General features: G+C 34.2%; 1 protein-coding gene across 1 annotated transcript in view; it reads left to right on the forward strand.

The window, feature by feature from the left end:
* Window positions 1-18,492, forward strand: part of PLA2G4A (phospholipase A2 group IVA) — a 116,503-nt gene that overhangs the window by 38,377 nt on the left and 59,634 nt on the right. The window contains exons 5-6 of the mRNA XM_044673635.1: window positions 6,582-6,619; window positions 11,116-11,257. Coding sequence (XP_044529570.1) covers window positions 6,582-6,619; window positions 11,116-11,257 — 180 coding nt within the window. The remainder of the gene's footprint in view (window positions 1-6,581; window positions 6,620-11,115; window positions 11,258-18,492) is intronic.

Here is an 18,492-nt window from a genome sequence, read left to right on the forward strand (position 1 = left end):
AAGACTCATACACAGATTATTTCTTTTCTAGGAACTGGCTGAAACAGACCTACTAATTAGCCATGACTTCATATAAGGAACAAATGTTTATATGATGTTTGAATTTATTAAAAATTTCAACAACATAACAGCTGCTAAGAAATGTCGATGTTCTGGAAACAAATAAGATAACAGTTTGAAGGAAAGTCACCTCTTCTTGAGTAATTGAATGACAAGTCAATTTCCTTTTTTACAAAATGGCGTGTGTTTGTGTGTGTGTAGGGGAAAAAGACTATTAGTCACAACTACTTGTTGACTATAGGGGACTTAAGCTGAATACTGGTAAATAGGAGGATGGCATTGATTCAGTCAGCTAACTGGGTTTTGAGGAGATGAGAAAGCCCATTAATCATAAATTGTTTGAGCTAAAGAACAGCTCGGTATTATATATAGCAATAAAAATATTGTTTTAAGAATGATCTGTGTATTTACATGTCCAGGAAAGAACTGATGAATAGAAATAAGTAAGACATAGTTTTAAATATATATGTGTCTCTTTGTCAGATGATGCCTTCTTTAATGGGGCGGGGGGAGGAAAGAAGGAGTGAACTAGGTATTTTAATGTAACAAAAATTTTTTAAAAGAAGAGTTTAGAAAATATTTTGCATCATAATGCGCTAATTGCCTTGGACTAAGAGGAGATTTCAGTCCAGACTTGGAGACAGGGCTAAATCCAGCTATAATTCTTTTCCTACCCCGTGTGGAGACCTCTAGGATAAAGAGATAATCTATACTATCTGAGACTGCTGATTGACAGGAGCTAAGCGTATAAGCTTAGTTTGGGAAATGGAAGGAGAATGCTCATGATCAGTGATTCTAGAAAATCAGCCAATTTGGGCATAAGTGTGTAGAAGAGGCAACAGATAACAGAAGAGATAGAACCATTTGACCAGTGAGTGCAGGAAAAGTAAACCCATTTTGCATATAATGTCTGCTTCAGATAGAGTTGCATAGATTGGCATCTTATTCTATCTTTCTATTTTTTCCAGTTTTTACTATCTATTGGCTTAAGTGCTAATGGTACTGTTTAATACTATTATACTTGCTTATTAGCTATGTGTTGTTTTTATTTTTTGTGCTTGTTAATTTTATTAAAGAAATATATTTGCCATTCATATGTACACATATGATATGGTCTGCATGTAATGTAGACAGTTACTGAAGTAGCACATTTCACCATTTCCTGCATGCACTGTTCATGTGAATGTGATGTAGAGGTCCTTATGAATGCTCACTTGGTCATACTGGGGTAATCATCCAAAAATGGATTGAGTGCTGGTGTTATAATGAAAATGTACAAAAATTCCAATATCCCTAATATAACATGTAGATTCAGGCTCTTTGATTAAGGAGAGCAATATATCCTGTGCCCATGATTACCTTCTTATCTCTTTGAATTATCAGTTTATTCTGTGCCCTTCAGTAATGATTGGGAGAAAATAGAAAAGTGGATGCTAATGATCCAGGCATATGATCCTGAGAGGGTATTTGATCCTCCTTTTCTGAAGTTCTTGGTTATAAAAGTTAGCATTTAATGTAGTTTTAAGTATTACATATTAAGACTTGCAAAATACCTCATAAAATGGCATTTTATGCTCATAACAATAACCTGAGGAGGGAGTTGTTGCTGTTATTGCATTTTAGAAATGAGGAAACTAAAGTAGACAAAGATTAAATGACTTGCTCAGTGTCAGTCAAGCACCATTTATTAAGTGACTACTATGTGCATTCTTAGTGATTTCTTGTTTATAAGAGGAAAAAAAAGTAGTATGATAGAATAGAAGATGCAGTTTTTATGCTTTGGAATCCACATTTACTTTTTCATTAAAATGATTTTGAAATTCAGATGACCAAGCTTGTCTCTGGGGGCAGCTGTTTCAGAGATGGGGAGATTCAAAGGCCAAGATCACTTAAACACTTTATCAGTACTTCCTTGAATACATTACTTTGTGATAGTGATAAGATTTGGATCCAGCCTAGATCCTTGGAGGCAAGCCCTGGTTCCTGGACCAGAGATAGGAACAAAGACTAGGTGGATAAATGATTACAAATTTCTTACACTGATAAATATTTAAATATTTTGCACCTCTCTGGATGACCAGAGAGGAGATTATCTATTTCACCATTTTCTTGTGCCACACTCACCTTGGTTTTGGTATCTGTACCTGAGACAAAGAGCCCCAGGGTACTCTCTTATGCCTTTCCCATAAGGTTTGGATGTGTGGGATTACAATATCTTCTTGTCCCTCTTAAAGATCTAAGGGGGCAATGAAGGATGAGTGCTTAAAGAAAAATATTCCCTGTCATCAAGAAGCTTGTATTTTGAAAGGAGATGCAAATGTGCAGGTGGGCAAGGTCCCTGAGGACAGATACTCAGATTTAGGAGTAGAACACAGAAAGGACTGAAGACTTACCTGGCTTGGGTGCTTTTCTTAAAATGGAGATTCTGAGAGGAGCTAATCATTCATATGAAAAGCCAGTAGGATGGAGTGTACTTCCAGTATAATCAAGTGTAAACAAGAATGTACTAAGAATTTACTATGTGCCAGGAACAGATCTAAACTTGGAATATAAATAAAAGCAAAAAGTAAGGCAATCCCTGTACTGTACATTCTGAAAGGTGAAAGGAGGTATACATTTGTAGGTCCATGTTAAGGAAAGATATTCAGAGTATTAATAGTAGAACTGAGAGAGAAATGAAAGCTTAAAGATGACTGGTCTGAGCTCTACTTTAAGATGGAAGTTCTGGAAGGAACTGGCCAAGCAGAGAAAGATGTTCTGAGGTGAGAAGGCCACTGGACAGAGAAAGAAGTCCAGTCCTTCATGATTAGAGCTGGGAGAGGAATGAGCCTTTAGTCCTTTAGTTGAGAGAGAAAACTCCAGACCAGGTCATGATTCCTGGGTTAACTAGAAGGAAAATTAAAACATATGTGTGTGTGTGTATATATATACATATATATATATATAAGATAAAACAGAATATTGTTCAAATATATACACATATTTGAACAATATTCTGCTTTATCCTTTGTTGATTTTACACTTCACTAAGGGAGGGAGTGGATTTAGACTTGGCTGTGGGGGTAGTATTTTAGTGTGTACAGGATAATCATTATTAATTATCATATGGCCAGTGGAATACTGTAATGTTTTAGGAAAACTATTCCATTCATGAGAGAGAAATTGACTTGGACTTTGGGCCATTGGCTAAAAGTTCACATTCACCACCACCTGATGGACACAATAGGTATTGCACTCCCTTGATGTACAAGTAATATAGTAACATACTGTCATCCTGAAGGCGAAAGTAAGGTAACCCTTGACCCATACAATTCAAGGGCCCCAGGGGGTCTCATTATACTGTTCCTTATTTTCATTTTCTTGAACCACTCTCTTTTTGTCAACTAATTGTGTGTAATTTTTAACAAAAGACGAAAAATTCAAAAGGACAAAGGAGGGAATAAGCATTTAAGGACATACATATTGCTAAGCACCATGCTGTGTTTTACAAATACTACTTTTGATCTTCACAATAACCCTGTGAGAAGGTATGGTTTTCATCTTCATTTTACATTCAAAGGAACTGAAGCTCTTGATCATGTAGCTTGTGTCAGAAGCCAGTTTTGAATTCAAAATTTCCTGACTTCAGGCTATCCATTCTAGCCACTGTGCTACCTCTGCCAAAAGAGTAATGATAACAGTCTTCATATGTTTATTTTTGTATTAATGTTATCTATATTTATAGCTATCTATGTCTACATTTTTGTCTCTGTTTTTAGTATGTATAGTAGAAAGTACCCTGTACTTAGTCTTAGAAGACCTGGATTCAGGTCTAGCTTTCACACTTATTAACCTTGTGCTATTGAATGAGTCACTTGGTTTTGAGCTTCATTTTCCTCATTTATAAAATGAAGATAACTATTCATAAGGAAAATAATTCATAAAAACAAATTGTTAAAGTAAAATGTTACTATCGGGGTTAGATAAGCATGCTTATATATCAGCCATTATTTACTTCTACTTAGAAGAGAAAATTTTAAGAGGACACAGTGGATAGGGCACTGATCCTGGAGATAGGAAAACCAGAGTTCAAATCTGGACTTAGGCATTGACTAGCTGTGTGACCTCGGACAAGGCACTTGACCTTTGTTTGCCTCAGTTATCTCAAGTGCAAAATGAAGATAATTACAGGACCTACCTCACAAGGTTTTTGTGAAAAATTAAATGAGATAATATTTGTAAAGGACTTAGCACATAGGTAGGTGCTATAAACCTATCCCCCTTCCCTTACTTCTTTGTTCTTCATTGAATGAGTAATTTGGGTCTAAACACAAATGTTGGAACTGAGTTATAAAGTATTTGCTTAATTGAGTTGAATTTTGGTTGTGAGAGCATGATATTATAAATAAGAAGTTATCCTCAAGAGTCTGTTTGACTTGGGTTCAAGCCCTCTGACGCACGCAGATTGTGAGGACAAGTTGCCTAACCTCTCAGTGCACCTCTAAGAATATAAAAGGCAACTCTCTAAGAATATAAAGGTTGCAGAGAAGATGCTGACCAGCATTGGTGGAAGGTAATCTTCTTTATTCATGAAATCAGAGTTCTAATCTCTATACAAAAATGTGGTTGGAAATGATGGTGTTTTTGTTGACTATTAACTAAGTAAAGGGTGGCATCTTTTGTAAAGACTTTAAAAACACAACAGATCCTCCTCCTTGGCAGAGTATGATGGGCTTGCTGATTAATGGACACCTTCTTGAAGTTCTTTCTAACCATCATTTTATATACTCTATACTATGATGCTCCAGCCCAAGTGTCCACTTCCTATTCTCCCTATAGAATTTTTCATCTCTTATGTGTGTAACTTTATGAGGCTGTTTCTTTCCCTTGCATGGAACACACTTCTTCAACTCTGTCTCGCAGAAGACCCAGATCTATTCTTTGTTCCTCTTGGGCACAGATTTCTACTTGAGGTCTTTCTTGACACCTCCAGCTATTAATAGTCACTTTGGAAATTGTTTTGTATTTATTTCAATAATTTTGTTCAAGTTATAACATGTAATTTTCATTTTGTGTTTTCCCCAGAACCAAGGAGAGTATAATGTACGTGGGAAACCCTTATTAAATGCTTGTTAAGTTACATTTCTTACTGGCCTATACAATTACTTTTATTCTGATCCATTTCCCCCCCCCCCCCATTCTTTCTTCTATAAGTTTCCTACCAAAAGCACTCAGGGCTGTTTTCTTCTCCTGAAACATGAGGGCCAAAATGTTCTTTCTTTCTGAGAGTACAGTGGGTACACTAGTTCTTGTTACATTTGTGCAATTCCAAGCAAAGGTGGAATTCCTAGGTTCTTACATTTCTATGGCTCCTGAATAAAGAATCTGGGGTTGGGAGAAATACAGCCACCTGCCATTCTAATCGCTATCACAATGTAAGAGAGGTAATATGGAGTTCAGATGCATGTGGGAGAAATAACATATATAGGAATTTGTTTCTGCCTCACAGAAAGCACCACCTGATCCCAAATCCATCTGAATTCCAGGGAGGTGGAGAGAGCCCAGGAATAGAAGGCTTCCCTTTGTCTCAGGGCATAGTCACTTGGGTAGTCAGTCAATAAGCATTTATTAAATGCTTAAATTATGCCCAGAACATTATAGCTATGCTAAATTTGGGATTACCCTTGATAGCAAGAGGATTTTGTTTAGTTGTTTTTTTTTTAACCCTTAACTTCTGTCTTAGAATTGATACTAAATATTGAATCTGAGGAAGCAGAGTAAGGGTTAGGTAAGTGGGGTTAAGTGACTTTCCCAGGGTTACAGAGCTAGGGCATGTCTGAGGCCAGCTTTGAACCCAGGTCCTCCCAACTCCAGGCCTGGCAGTCTTTTCCATTTTGCTACCTAGCTTCCCCTTCTGATTTGTTTTTGTTAATCAAGCAAGTGATCTAAAAGCATTTATTAAACATCAATACTTTCAAGGCTTTTATTTTAACTTTTATCCTAGACATCCTCTAAACTGATATAAAGACAGGACTCTTTTGGGAAGACTCAAAAACAAATGGCAGTTGTATCTTCCATTCAGATTTGCTCTTCCTTTGTGATGACATATATAAATTTCATTTGAATAGAACAGACCAAAGAATGGTTAGACTAGGAAGACTTAATGGAACTCTGGGAAAAACAAACAAACAAACAGACTCAGAGTTGTGGGATTGGTTCCTCTTTGGCATATAAACCCCCAGAAGACATCCGCCTTTCTTGTTCTTTGGATGGCAGCTTTCATCTTTACTTCATTTATTAATGGGAAGACCTATAAGGCTGATGAAGATCTTGCTGTGATCATTTCATATGCTCAAATGTCATACTAAATGGCTATTAGAGTATTCAATTTACACTCCAAGAAAACTTCCTCCACAAAACAATAGCAAGCAAAAGGAGATCCATTTAGATATATTAACATTTTATTAGTCTCTTTAAAAATATTTGACATAAATTTGTCATTTAAGTGTCCTCACATTTTTAAATGTTCTATCTCTTTTTAGGTAACTGAAATGATTTTGGAAGTATCCCTCGAAGTCTGGTAAGTGTTTCCTTTCATTTAAATGAAAATATTTCAAATGATTATTTGCTTACATTGTAAAATCAACATCATATATGCTTTTTCGTTTAGTAATGGATTAACTTTTTAATATTTCAAAATGGGCCCCTAATTTATTTTGGCTTTTTTTTCCCAATACAACATGACTAGTTTTGACCCTAAAGAGCTCTGTGATTAAAAAAAAATGGATTTGAATTGGATGTTTATGGTTGGGTTTAAAACTGCGCAGTGGCTAAGTGAATTGTTTAAGGAAGGACTTCTTGAAATGTGGTCACTGGAGCTGGTCCAAAAAGAAGTCACACATAAATAGATGTGTATTTTCCATTGCAAATTTGATACCACATGAAAAAAAATACAGAACTGAACTCAGAGATTAGGTAGCCCATAGGACCTTATCCTACCCCAAAGTAGTGGGGAGTCAGAGGGCCAGAATTATAAATTCATAGAATACATTCTGGTAGAGCAAGTCTTGACTTAACAAATATTGTGTTCTGGGCCAAGTGCTCATTCTAGAAAAACACTGAGTATGCTATGGGGATTCTATTTCCGTTTGAATTGGACAAAAGGCCACAGAATTTCCTTCCTATTCTCAGAATGATGAGAAATCCTTATTTGCTCAGTCTTTCTTAGAAAGAAGATAAACAGCCCTCTTTATTTAAACATCTTACTAATTAGTTTAACCTTGCTTTTCTTTTCATTTATTCAAATGTACATCAATGGTCACACCTTCATTCTCATAGTGCATTGCTCAAAGGCATTGCTTTTTTTTTTTTTTTAACTAAGCTTCATCATTTGATCAGCATAAAGATTTAATTTAAAACTTGTTCTTATCAATCTCCATATTACATGAATAGTCATTTGGTCATTATTAAACACAATGTGCCAAGCCCTGTGCTAGGTAACTCACAGTAAAGAGAAAAGAACACTAAAACTGGAGTGAGGAACATGAGCTCATATCTGGATTTGAACTTATGTCTCACTGACTCCAAGCACAGCCCTTTATCCACTGCTCCTGCTTTCACATATCCACTTGCTCCATTGAGAAAGGTTTCTTTATGCCTCATCTGAGCACTTTCTAGGGGGAATAAAGCCCTTTATAGACCTGTATTCTGAATTGTAAGCAAGTGGGCTTTCTTGTAAGGACAATATCATGTTGAAGGGAAGATCAATCCTGTTGTAATGATATTTTGCCTGCTCAATTTTCACTGAAAATTAGTGAACCAATACAGTGGGCTAAGGAATGTCTTTGGTGAGCTGTTCTTTATCTTTTACAAGCCAGGGACACATCTGTCAGTGCTTTGATGCCTATGAACCCCTTCTCAGAAGAGTATTTTTTAATGTATAAGATTATAAAGGGAACCATTTATATTAAAATGCATTATTATGTATCAAAATGTATTATTATATGTAGTACTTATAATATTATTCAATAAAAGTTACATATACTATTTTTATATACAATACTTCTAATATTACATATGGTGATACATTGAATTATTGCACATATTAAATTATGTAGTTAATATATTTATATACAGTACACACACACACACACATATATATATATATACACACACGCATACAGTTTCAGAGATCCCAGGTTTAGAAACTCTGAAAGTTTAGATAGCAAAAATAATAATAATTGCAACAATAATGCTGTAGCAGCTCTTTTTGTTAATAATTATAGCTAACAATTATAGAGTATTTACTATGTGCTAGGCACTGTGCTAAACACCTTGTTGTTTAGATAGATAGTTGCAACATTTTGTTTTGTTTTGTTTTGTTCTGAGATTTGGCCTCCATTGATATTTTGTATATATTTTTGTAATATTGATTTTATAGATATTGCCATATTTGTAACACACACAATTTGGCAATGCCTTTGAATGATCTCACAAAATGCCTATGACAGGACCATTTAAGTGGCTCAGTGGCTAAAGAGCCAGGTTTAAACATGGGAGTGCTAGGCTCAACTCTGTCCTCAGATATTTCCTAGTTTTGTGACCATGAGTAAGTCACTTGAACCCAATTGCCTAGCCCTTAACTGTTCTTCTGCCTTGGAACTGATGTTTAGTATAGATTCTAAGATAGAATGTAAGAATTAAAAAAAAATTCCTATGATCTGGTTGTATAGGTCTTATTATCTCTATTTTGGGGAGGAGGAAGGTGAGACTAAAATAGGAAGAGGTGATGAATGAATACACATCAAAGTAATGTTAGAACTAGGATTAAAACCAGGTCCCTGACTCTTTCCAGCACTCCCTCTTACCACAATTTGCCGCCTTTCCAATGTGGTATATTATGTTAAATATTCTAAAGAATGTTAATGCCAAGAAGGTTCTTACAGATCACTTTGTCCAACACACTCATTTTAAGATTAAAAAATGTGTGACTTGCAATTGAAGTGATTTACTTGATATCACTCAGCTAGTAATAACAAGAAGCCGTGGGTCCAAATCTAGATTGTCACCATTTTACTATGCCTCCTTCTTAGCACCTCATCTAAAAATTCAAAAGAGCATACAGATTGCTCAGCTAGATAAATAGACAAATTCATTGAGCAGATTATAATAACTAAGAGGTCTGAATTCTAATTGTTTTTAAAATGGCTGAAAATAAAATGATGTATTATTTTATTTTAAAAATTGGAAATGTTATTAAGCACTATATTAGAGACTATGTGTGGTGTATTAGACAGAGTACCAGATACAGAACCAGAAGGATCTGGGTTCAAATTCTACAATTAATGCATACTGGTTGAGTGGTCTTGATCAAAGCATTTAAATTCTTAATAGACCAGGAGAGAGGTGTCAAACATACATTGGGGCTCACAATATTTCTGAGTGGCCTGAACCAGATTAAACTATAATTGGGAAATATTTAATGAAATAAAAATACAATGCAACTTAAATAATGTTAATATATGCTTTCCTTTCAATATGTACTTGTAAGGATCTTCGTGTATAGTTTAGCAGCTCATTTTTCATTAGAGTTGGACATACTGCCCTAAGACAACTTCCTAAATATAAAAACTTGTAAGAAGTAGAGGGAGATTTTCCCATTACAAGTTCTATCAGTGAAAGTTCAAGTTGAGTCCTTCATCTTTTAAAGCATCTTATTAATGTGTACAAACACATTTTGGACTCTAGATAAATAACTGTTTTTTTTCCTTTAAGAAGAAGTCAAATCAATATATAATGTAATCCACCAATTTATAGGATACAATATTGAATTGGCTTGAATCTTAAAAGGAATTGATAGTCAATGATGCTTACTCGTGCAGCTATTGGGGACCATAAGAATAGTATATAAACTATAAATTCTTTTCTACTCAATTCAAGCTTTATTTGTTAAGCTCCATAAATTCTTTTATATCTTTAATTTTTATTCATTTATTTATTTATATCTTTATATCATTTTATATTTATTTATATTTATTAAATTAAATTAAAATATATTTATATATATTTGGTTATTTATATCTTTAATTAATGGTTAGAAATGAGACCAGAATTCCATTCATTTAAAAGAAATTTTTTAAAGATGTGTCCAATATTTATATTTCTAATGTCATGCTTAGCTTCAACATTTTAAATTTGAATGTTATTATTAACAATTTAACAATGTAAAACATAGTATAAATGCATGGCATAGTGGACATTGTGAATCCTGGAGGCAAAAAGCCCTGGGTTTAAGTCCTGGCTCTGTGTCCCTGGGCAAGTCATTTAGCCTAACAACTTTAAGTAACTCCTGAAGACTACAGGGTTGCAGAGAAGGAAGATGGTGACTTCCACTGGTAAAGGGAATTTCCTTGTAAGGGAATTCCTTGTCTTAATGAAATCCCGGGAATAGATATAGTTCAAATATAAAAAAGGGTAAGACTAATAATAAACTAATACTTTATTAATATGATAGTTTACCATTTTCACATATTTTATATGATTTGATACTCACAAAAATCCTGTTATATTCTCAGAATAGATATTATCTTTATGTTATAGATCAAGAAATTGAGATTTAGAAAAAATATAGTGACTTGACTAAGACCATATTCTAAATTTGAGGTAGAATTGGGACTTAATTCTAGTTTTCCTGACTTAAATTTCTGCTATATTCATATGGTGTAACATCAAGCATAACAGAGCCTTGCTGGCCTTCAAGACATCTGTGCTTTACTTATTCCTGGATGATCCTTAAAATTCTATCATTAGGGTTCAACTTCTTTGAAGCCAATTAAAATGTAAAGGTGTCAGAACGAGAAATATTTTAGCACTTTAGGTTGTTATTCAGCCACTGAGTTTTTGATTCATTCCAAAGAATAAGTCTTCAAAGAGAGCAGAGAACGAGTGGCCACTGGGCATCAATACCTATGTATTGAGAAGGCATATAAAATGGTGGTGGTGGAGCAACAAAGACAAATTACTTTGCATTTATCCAAAGGTTGAGATATTCATGGCCTTATCTGTTTTACACACTAGCTCTTCTCCTGACCTTCGATTTAGTATGGCTCTGTGTGATCAGGAAAAAATCTTCCGACAACAGCGAAAAGAAAACATCAAGGAGAGTATGAAGAAACTCCTGGGCCCAAAGAAGAGTGAAGGCCTGTGTTCAGCACGCGATGTGAGTTGGAACATTTAACCTAATTGCTATTTTCTTTAAGAGGTTTAAACATGTTCCCCACTGGATCTGTTTTCCAGAATTTGCCACTGTAGCATGATAGTTATGCTGAAGAAAAACAATTTCTTTAGTGCTTTTGAGTAGGTATAGACATTTGGCAAGTAGAAACTTTTATTTGGCAATTCTGAAATTAGATGGAGACTGAACCTGTGACTTTGTTGCTACGGGGAACTCCCACAAGAGGAAATTCCCTTTATTCCTGTAGGCAAGCACCACATTTATGTTTTAGAGATTTTCTTAGAGCACTGAAAATGATTTGTCCAGGGTTGCACAACCAACATGAATCAAAGGTGAGACTCAAACCTTGGTCTTTCTGACTTTAAGGCTGGTTGTCCAGTCACAAGTCAGACTGCCAAAGGAAGCATTTTTTTTTTTATTCAGTGTTTTTAGTCATGTCCAACTCTTCATGACCCCATTGGCGTTTTTCTTGGCAAAAATAGTGGGGTGGTGAGTCAAACAGAGTTAAGTGACTTGCCCAGGGGCAAATACCAACTAGGTGTCTGAGGCTAGATTTGAAGTGAGGAGAGGTGTCTTTCTGGCTTTAGCCCCAATTCTATCTGCTGCGCCATCTAGCTGCCCCATTGAAGGAAGTATCCCTTTGCACAAATAAAGTGTCCCATAAAACTTACTGTAGTTTAAGGTTACTAATGCTTTAAATTGCACTTTCTTTGCACTTTCTCATCATCCTCGATGAGACCCATGTGATATGCTGGAAATCAGCAAGAGATAGAATAGAAATGTTTACATAAACATACTTTTAAATCTACTTTAGCATGTTATAGAGGGAAAGACATAAGTTTTTTCTCTTTTTTTAATGCTTTGTGGTATTTTATAAGCAAATCCTTGGTTTCCCTACAACAAAACTCTGGGTTAGGTACTAGTAGTGTTACTCTGCCTTTTACAGTCTCAAAGTGATGATTAGAGTGAGAATTCAAACCCAGGGCTCTTATCTCAATACTCATAATTCTTGTCACTATACCATACCATTTTCCACATTCATGTATCTTTCCCTTTAATAGGACTCTGTTTCTTCTCAGTACTGTAAGCAAATATTTGTGATTTCTTTTTTAACTTCTTTACCCTTTAGCAATTAAAAAAAATGTACCTATGGAAACATTTTCTGAAATTGCTCTAAGACTGAAAAAAATAATTCTAGGAGTGGCACCTGCATTCCAGACTTTGCTATATATAGTGACCCTAGGTATTACCTAATCTGATCTAGTGAAAAGGTTTAAAAATAAAACTGTTTGTGTCCAAAGGAAGCAACATGTAGTCAAGTGTTGTTATATGAAGGCCTCTTCTCTGGTTTTAGGATTCCGTGTAAGAAGTTTTACTATTTTTTACAAAATAGCTACTTTTAGAAGTTGAAAAAGAATGTTAGAGCTAGAAATGGCCTTAAGAATTCATATAATCTAAATCCCTCACTTTCTGAGGCAATGTAGTATAGGAGAAGGTTATTGGCTCTGGGATCAGAGGATCTGGGTTCAAATCTTGTCCCTGATATTTATTTCTTATATGGCCTAGAGTAGGTCTGTTAACTTCTCTGAGTCTCAGTTTCCTCATCTTTCAAATGAGAGGATTGGGCTAGGTAAATTCTGAGAATTCTTCTAGCTCTAAATTTATAAATGGGTAAAGAAACTGAAACTCAAAGTTCTGACCAAATCGTACAGGTAGTAATTGACAAAACTGAGATTCAAACTTGGGACTCTGACTTCATAGCTTATGATTTGTTTACAATATCCCATTTCTCAGGGGATTTGGGGCAAATTATTGACCCAGTATTGTTCACAGGCAAAACACCAGAGACCAATTAATGGGCCTTACTGAGTTAGGTCAGTTGGGTAGAAAAAGGACTCATGGTTTTATATATCTTTCTATATGTGTGGATCTATGTGTGTGTGTGGATACACATGCAAAATATATGACATATATGTGTTATATGTGAACATACTCTCTCCCTATCTAAATCCATTTTAGCCTATTTCATCTGTATCTATCCATTCCTATACCTATACCTCTATCCATATGTATATCTTTTTATCTTATCTCTATCTATCTTATCTCTGTTTCTCTGGGTATAGTGACAGGAAAGGTAGCTAACTGGAAAGGTGGAGAAGAAGGAGGGTAAAGGCCAAACACCTTTTGCTGGACACAATTTCCTTGGGTTTAGGGACATGAAGTCCTTTGTTGTCTTCCCAATGCAGGCCAGACTAAGAGAAAATCTAGGAGAAGTAAGGATTATTTTAGGAAAAGCGACTAAAAACTACAGTAGAGTATTCAACATAATCCAAATTTATAAGCAGATACTTATTGATTTGAATTGTATTAAAATAAATTACTAAATTAAATACCTGTTAAATTTCAGGCACCTTGCCTGAGGACACAAAGACAAAAATGAAAACAGTCCCTGCCCTCATGGGATTGAGGAAGAAAGAAGGAAAAATAAGCTTTTGTTAAGTGCCTGCTGTGTATTAGGAGTTCTGGAAAAAGCTGGGGATTCCAAATGGTAACAGGGAGGAGAGAGAGTATTGGGAAGAGTCTATACAAAGAGATGGAGGAGGTGATATCAAGTATAGGAAACAGCAAGAAGACCAATTTGGCTGGACCAAAGCAAGCATGAAGGGAAATAGTGAAGCATTTTCTGGGAAAGGTTGGCTAAGGAGGGATTATTAAGAGTTTTTAAAAAGGCTAGAGAAGTTTGTATTTTTTTCTGCAAGTGATATGAAGCTACTACTAAAAGCAGTTGCTACTGCTGAAAATGCTGCCAGAAATATTTTAGTTTACCTGAGATCTTTTTTTATTTTTATCTTATTTCAATTTATTAATTTTTGTCATAGAAGCAAAGAAACACTAGCCTTCATATATATATATGTATGTGTGTGTGTGTGTATGTGTATATATATATATTTTGAGTCACAGGAGCAGAAGATGCTATTTTCTGAACTAAATTCTTGTCACCCTTCCCCTCAAGGGCTAACATTGTGAGTCATAGTTGTGACTCGAGCTCCTTTATAGGTCTCTCTCCTAAGGTTTTTGGCTGAGGTTTTCCACTAGAAAAGTATAATATATCTTTGATATAATTAGAAAAGGATCCAACTTTTGTGGAAACTGGACACTGCTTTACAGAAAACATAATTTCCCTTTAGTAGGAGAAAACTGTCTTGGCTCACGTAGCTCATGCTTAGTCAGAGTTTATTGTATTCAACATTCAGGAATACTCATGAAGTGAATTCTGTTTTTCTTTCTCCCTTATGTACTGAGAGTCTCTTACATTTGTATATTTGGAAGGGATTGCTGGAATGGAACCATTTATTTTTTTTGGTCTAGACTCATTCTTCCCTCTGCCAAAAGTGTCGAACATAGACATAGTCGTCACCACCTATTACCAGAATGAGAGTAATATGTTTTTAACTTTATGATCATTACTATTATTCATGTAATACTTTTGTATATCATAAAATATATTTAAAATATAATTTAATCCATATACATTAATAGGTTCATTTCTTTTCCTAGAGTAGATGGATATTGGAATCTTATGGCAGTTTGCCAACTTGGGTTTTGGGGAATTTGTCTTTATGGAGAATGATTTCTATCTCTTAGTGCTATTATGACATTGCAGTCTAGCATATAGTGGATACGTGGAGTAAAATCTTTACTCAGTGAAACGTGTCATTATTTGTTTTGAATAGCCAAGTTTATCCAATAGGCATAGGTTCCCTTTTATAAGAAGCAAAATATTTTCTATTTTAACTGCTTGAGATTATAACATTAAAAAATTCTTCCTTGCCTTTTAAATGGCACATATTTAGCAAAATTTAAACCTTTTCTGAATTATCTGAAGTATTATTAAAATAAAAAGCAAATATGATGTTGACATTAAATAGATCCTGACCACTATGTTTTTTGAGTTCATGTGTCTGCTTTTTATAGATTTTCTGTTTCTTCTTTTGATATGATACTGTTATTACTTCTTTTCAGGTCATCTGCTTTGATAGCACCCTCTAGCCCAGATTTAAATTGCTAATTACAAAAAGAATCAGATTAAGTCACTGGTAAGATATGTGTGTAAAATAAAAATAGAGTCAGAATTGAAGGTTTCAATGACTCTCCAATAAGTGAAAGTACAAATCGTGCCCCCCACCCCCAATTTTGTAATTTCTCTTATGGTGGCTGCCATACTTTGTTTATGCTCTGGCCTCAGTTTGAAATTGATAAGGTTACCATTAACTAAATTCCAAATAGATAAAATGATATTGTAGTTCTTAAAGGAGACAGGCATTTATTACATTCTATAAAAGAAATAATCCTGTGTTTTGTGGGAAATTCAAGAAGAGAAGAAAATAATTTATTTCCTCCTACCTTTTCCCAATTCAAAAAATATTCATGGATTCTCTCTCCTAAGAAGAAGGAATCATTTATTCAGTAAGTTCTATTTTGACATAAAATACTTTCAATAATTGATGGTTGCTGTTTATTCATTAAATCAAGGTCATAACAAAATTGCCCAATGTATATCCCTGTATTCCCTTTTTTTGTTTTCTTTGGTTAATTTAAAAAGTTTTATTGGTGTTTTCTGGGTTTATCTGTGACAAATATGCATATATGGGAGTGGCTCATCTTTCACATCTAGCCTATGAGAGCATTTTTGTTGCCCTTGCTCTTTTTAAGTTGTCAGAATCTCTCTATATGCTAAGAAGTCATTAGTAAAAGAAAGCTTTTATTTGTATTATTTTTTTATTTTTTTAAACCCTTACTTTCCGTCTTGGAGTCAATACTATGTATTGGCTCCAAGGCAGAAGAGTGGTAAGGGTAGGCAATGGGGGTCAAGTGACTTGCCCAGGGTCACACATCTGGGAAGTGTCTGAGGCCAGATTTGAATTTAGGACCTCCCATCTCTAGGCCTGGCTCTCAACCCACTGAGCTACTCAGCTGCCCCCGAGAAAGCTTTTAGAACATAAAATATACACACCAAACCTAGGTCTATATCCTTCAACAAGACCAAGCAACTAGTAAAGCTTGAATCTATAGCTTTTCAAGTCATGACTTTTATAATAAAAATAAGTGAGGAGATAGCATAGAGAATTTTGGTTCCACAAAAACAAAATTTTTTTTATCTAAAAGTGAAGTCAAATGACCAGTTGAAATTTATTATCAATGGAGGTCTTCAGGTAGAAGTGTGTGACAATTTGTTAGGGTGTTAGAAAAGATATTTTTCTTCAGAACTAAATGACTTTTAAATTCCTTTCCCAGTTGCAACATCTGTGATTCTATTAATAATTTATATATTTTTTAATGTTAAAAACCTTACCTTCCTATCTTAAAATCAATACTTTGTATTGGTTCCAAGAAAATGGTGAGATGTTATTGGATGGATGAATTTGTTAATATAGTTAATATGGTTGTTTTGTATACTCATGCAACAGTAAAGTTTTTGATAATAATTCTGTATTCAGAAAATACTCGTAAGAGAATTGAAATCCTTTTCAAATATACCATGCCAAAGTTGACTAGACTGAGTTTGGTGTGATTATATTTTGTGGTTATTTTTTTCCAAATTATCAAACAGGATATTACTAATAATATTTTGAAGAAACTCACTAAAACAAAGCATTGATATTTTCCTTTTTTACTTAGAAACAAGTATATTAGAAGTAAGTTTTTATCAAATCTTATGCAGAATTTTAGAAAAATTAGCCTAGAAATGTAATTTTATATTTCATGATAAAGTAATAGTAAAAATATTAAAAACAAGAAATAACAAGAAATCTAAAGGTGGAGCTGCTAAGGTAAATTTGGGTTAAAAGAGAGAAGTGAGATAAGCAAGTCCCATAAGTTAAACAACCTTTTAAAGAGGGGATTAATGGATCTGATGAAATGTGCATGAGGGTTTTAAAAAAGACCTGAAGCTGCTGTCTTTTAGAGCCTTCATTTCTTCTAAAATAATCCAAATTAAAGCTGCAAAAAGTCTAACTAAAAGTCTGAAGACTCCTTAGTAAAATAATTCTCTAAACTTATGGATAAATATGTATAGAGTGAATTGAGAGGGTAAAGATGTGGATTCTTTTTTTGTTTTTGGTGGAGAAAAGATCTCAAACTCTTAAGAAATTAGTATGTCTTAACAAATTGACTAGAATATATATGTGTTATATCAGTTCATCATTGAGCATTTATCAATCACCTCCAATGTGTCAGGCATTGGGCTAAAATTTAGAGACATAAAGATAAAAAATATTAGTTCTTGTCTTAATAAATATTAGTTATTATTATTATTATTATTCAAGGAATTTATATTTATTTGGGAGAAACACATTATTCATGTAAGCAAATGCAACTTATATGAGTCAACAAAAGAAGTCTGATATTGATAACTTATTCTTCAGTTGACCTCTTTCCTGCTTTTGATGATTCTGACCATTCCTTTCATCACAAGACAAAAAAATGTCATTGTTTCCCAAACACAAAAACCCTATGAATACACATACAAAATTTCAAAATGATCCCCAGCATAATGGGGCTTTTCTACTTTGATGAGTGGTAAAGTGGTGAAAGAGAGGATAGAGTGTGTTAAGAATTACATAATTTCTATAGATTATAAATAACATTTGGCTATTGACACATTGAATAATTAGAGAAAACTTGGGATAATAGGTGGAAAAGATGGTGAGGGAGAGTTTTGGTACTGAAAATGCCTTCATAATAATGTTTCTTTTTACTTGCTAACTTATATTGTCTAGGGAGTAAACTTTTAAGTCCTGAAAATGGAATGATTACTACCAATGTATTCATTATAAAAGAATTCTATTTTAAGAAAACCAATTGAATGACCATAAACATTTCCTTTAAGGAATAAAATGAATGAAGTTAGAGACTGGAAAGTATAAGGAAAATGTTGTTATTCTACCTTTTCTGAGAGCCTTAATAATAAGTGTTTTTGGAGTGAGTACAGCCTTGTCTAAAGTAAATTCTGGAGGATAATTAAATAACTTGCCAAGAGTCACCCAGCTAACAAATATCAGAAATAGAATTTGAAATCATATTTTTCTCTTTCTTCCTTCCCCTTCCCCTATTTCTCCTTTGTTTGTTCCTCCCTCCCTTCCTTCCTCCCACCCACCGTCCCTTCTTTCCTTCCTTCCTTTCTTCCTTCCTTCCTTTCTTCTTTTCTTCTTTTCTTCCTT

The sequence above is a fragment of the Gracilinanus agilis genome, chromosome 4, assembly GCF_016433145.1.
Source record: "Gracilinanus agilis isolate LMUSP501 chromosome 4, AgileGrace, whole genome shotgun sequence".
Classification (NCBI taxonomy): Eukaryota; Metazoa; Chordata; class Mammalia; order Didelphimorphia; family Didelphidae; genus Gracilinanus; species Gracilinanus agilis.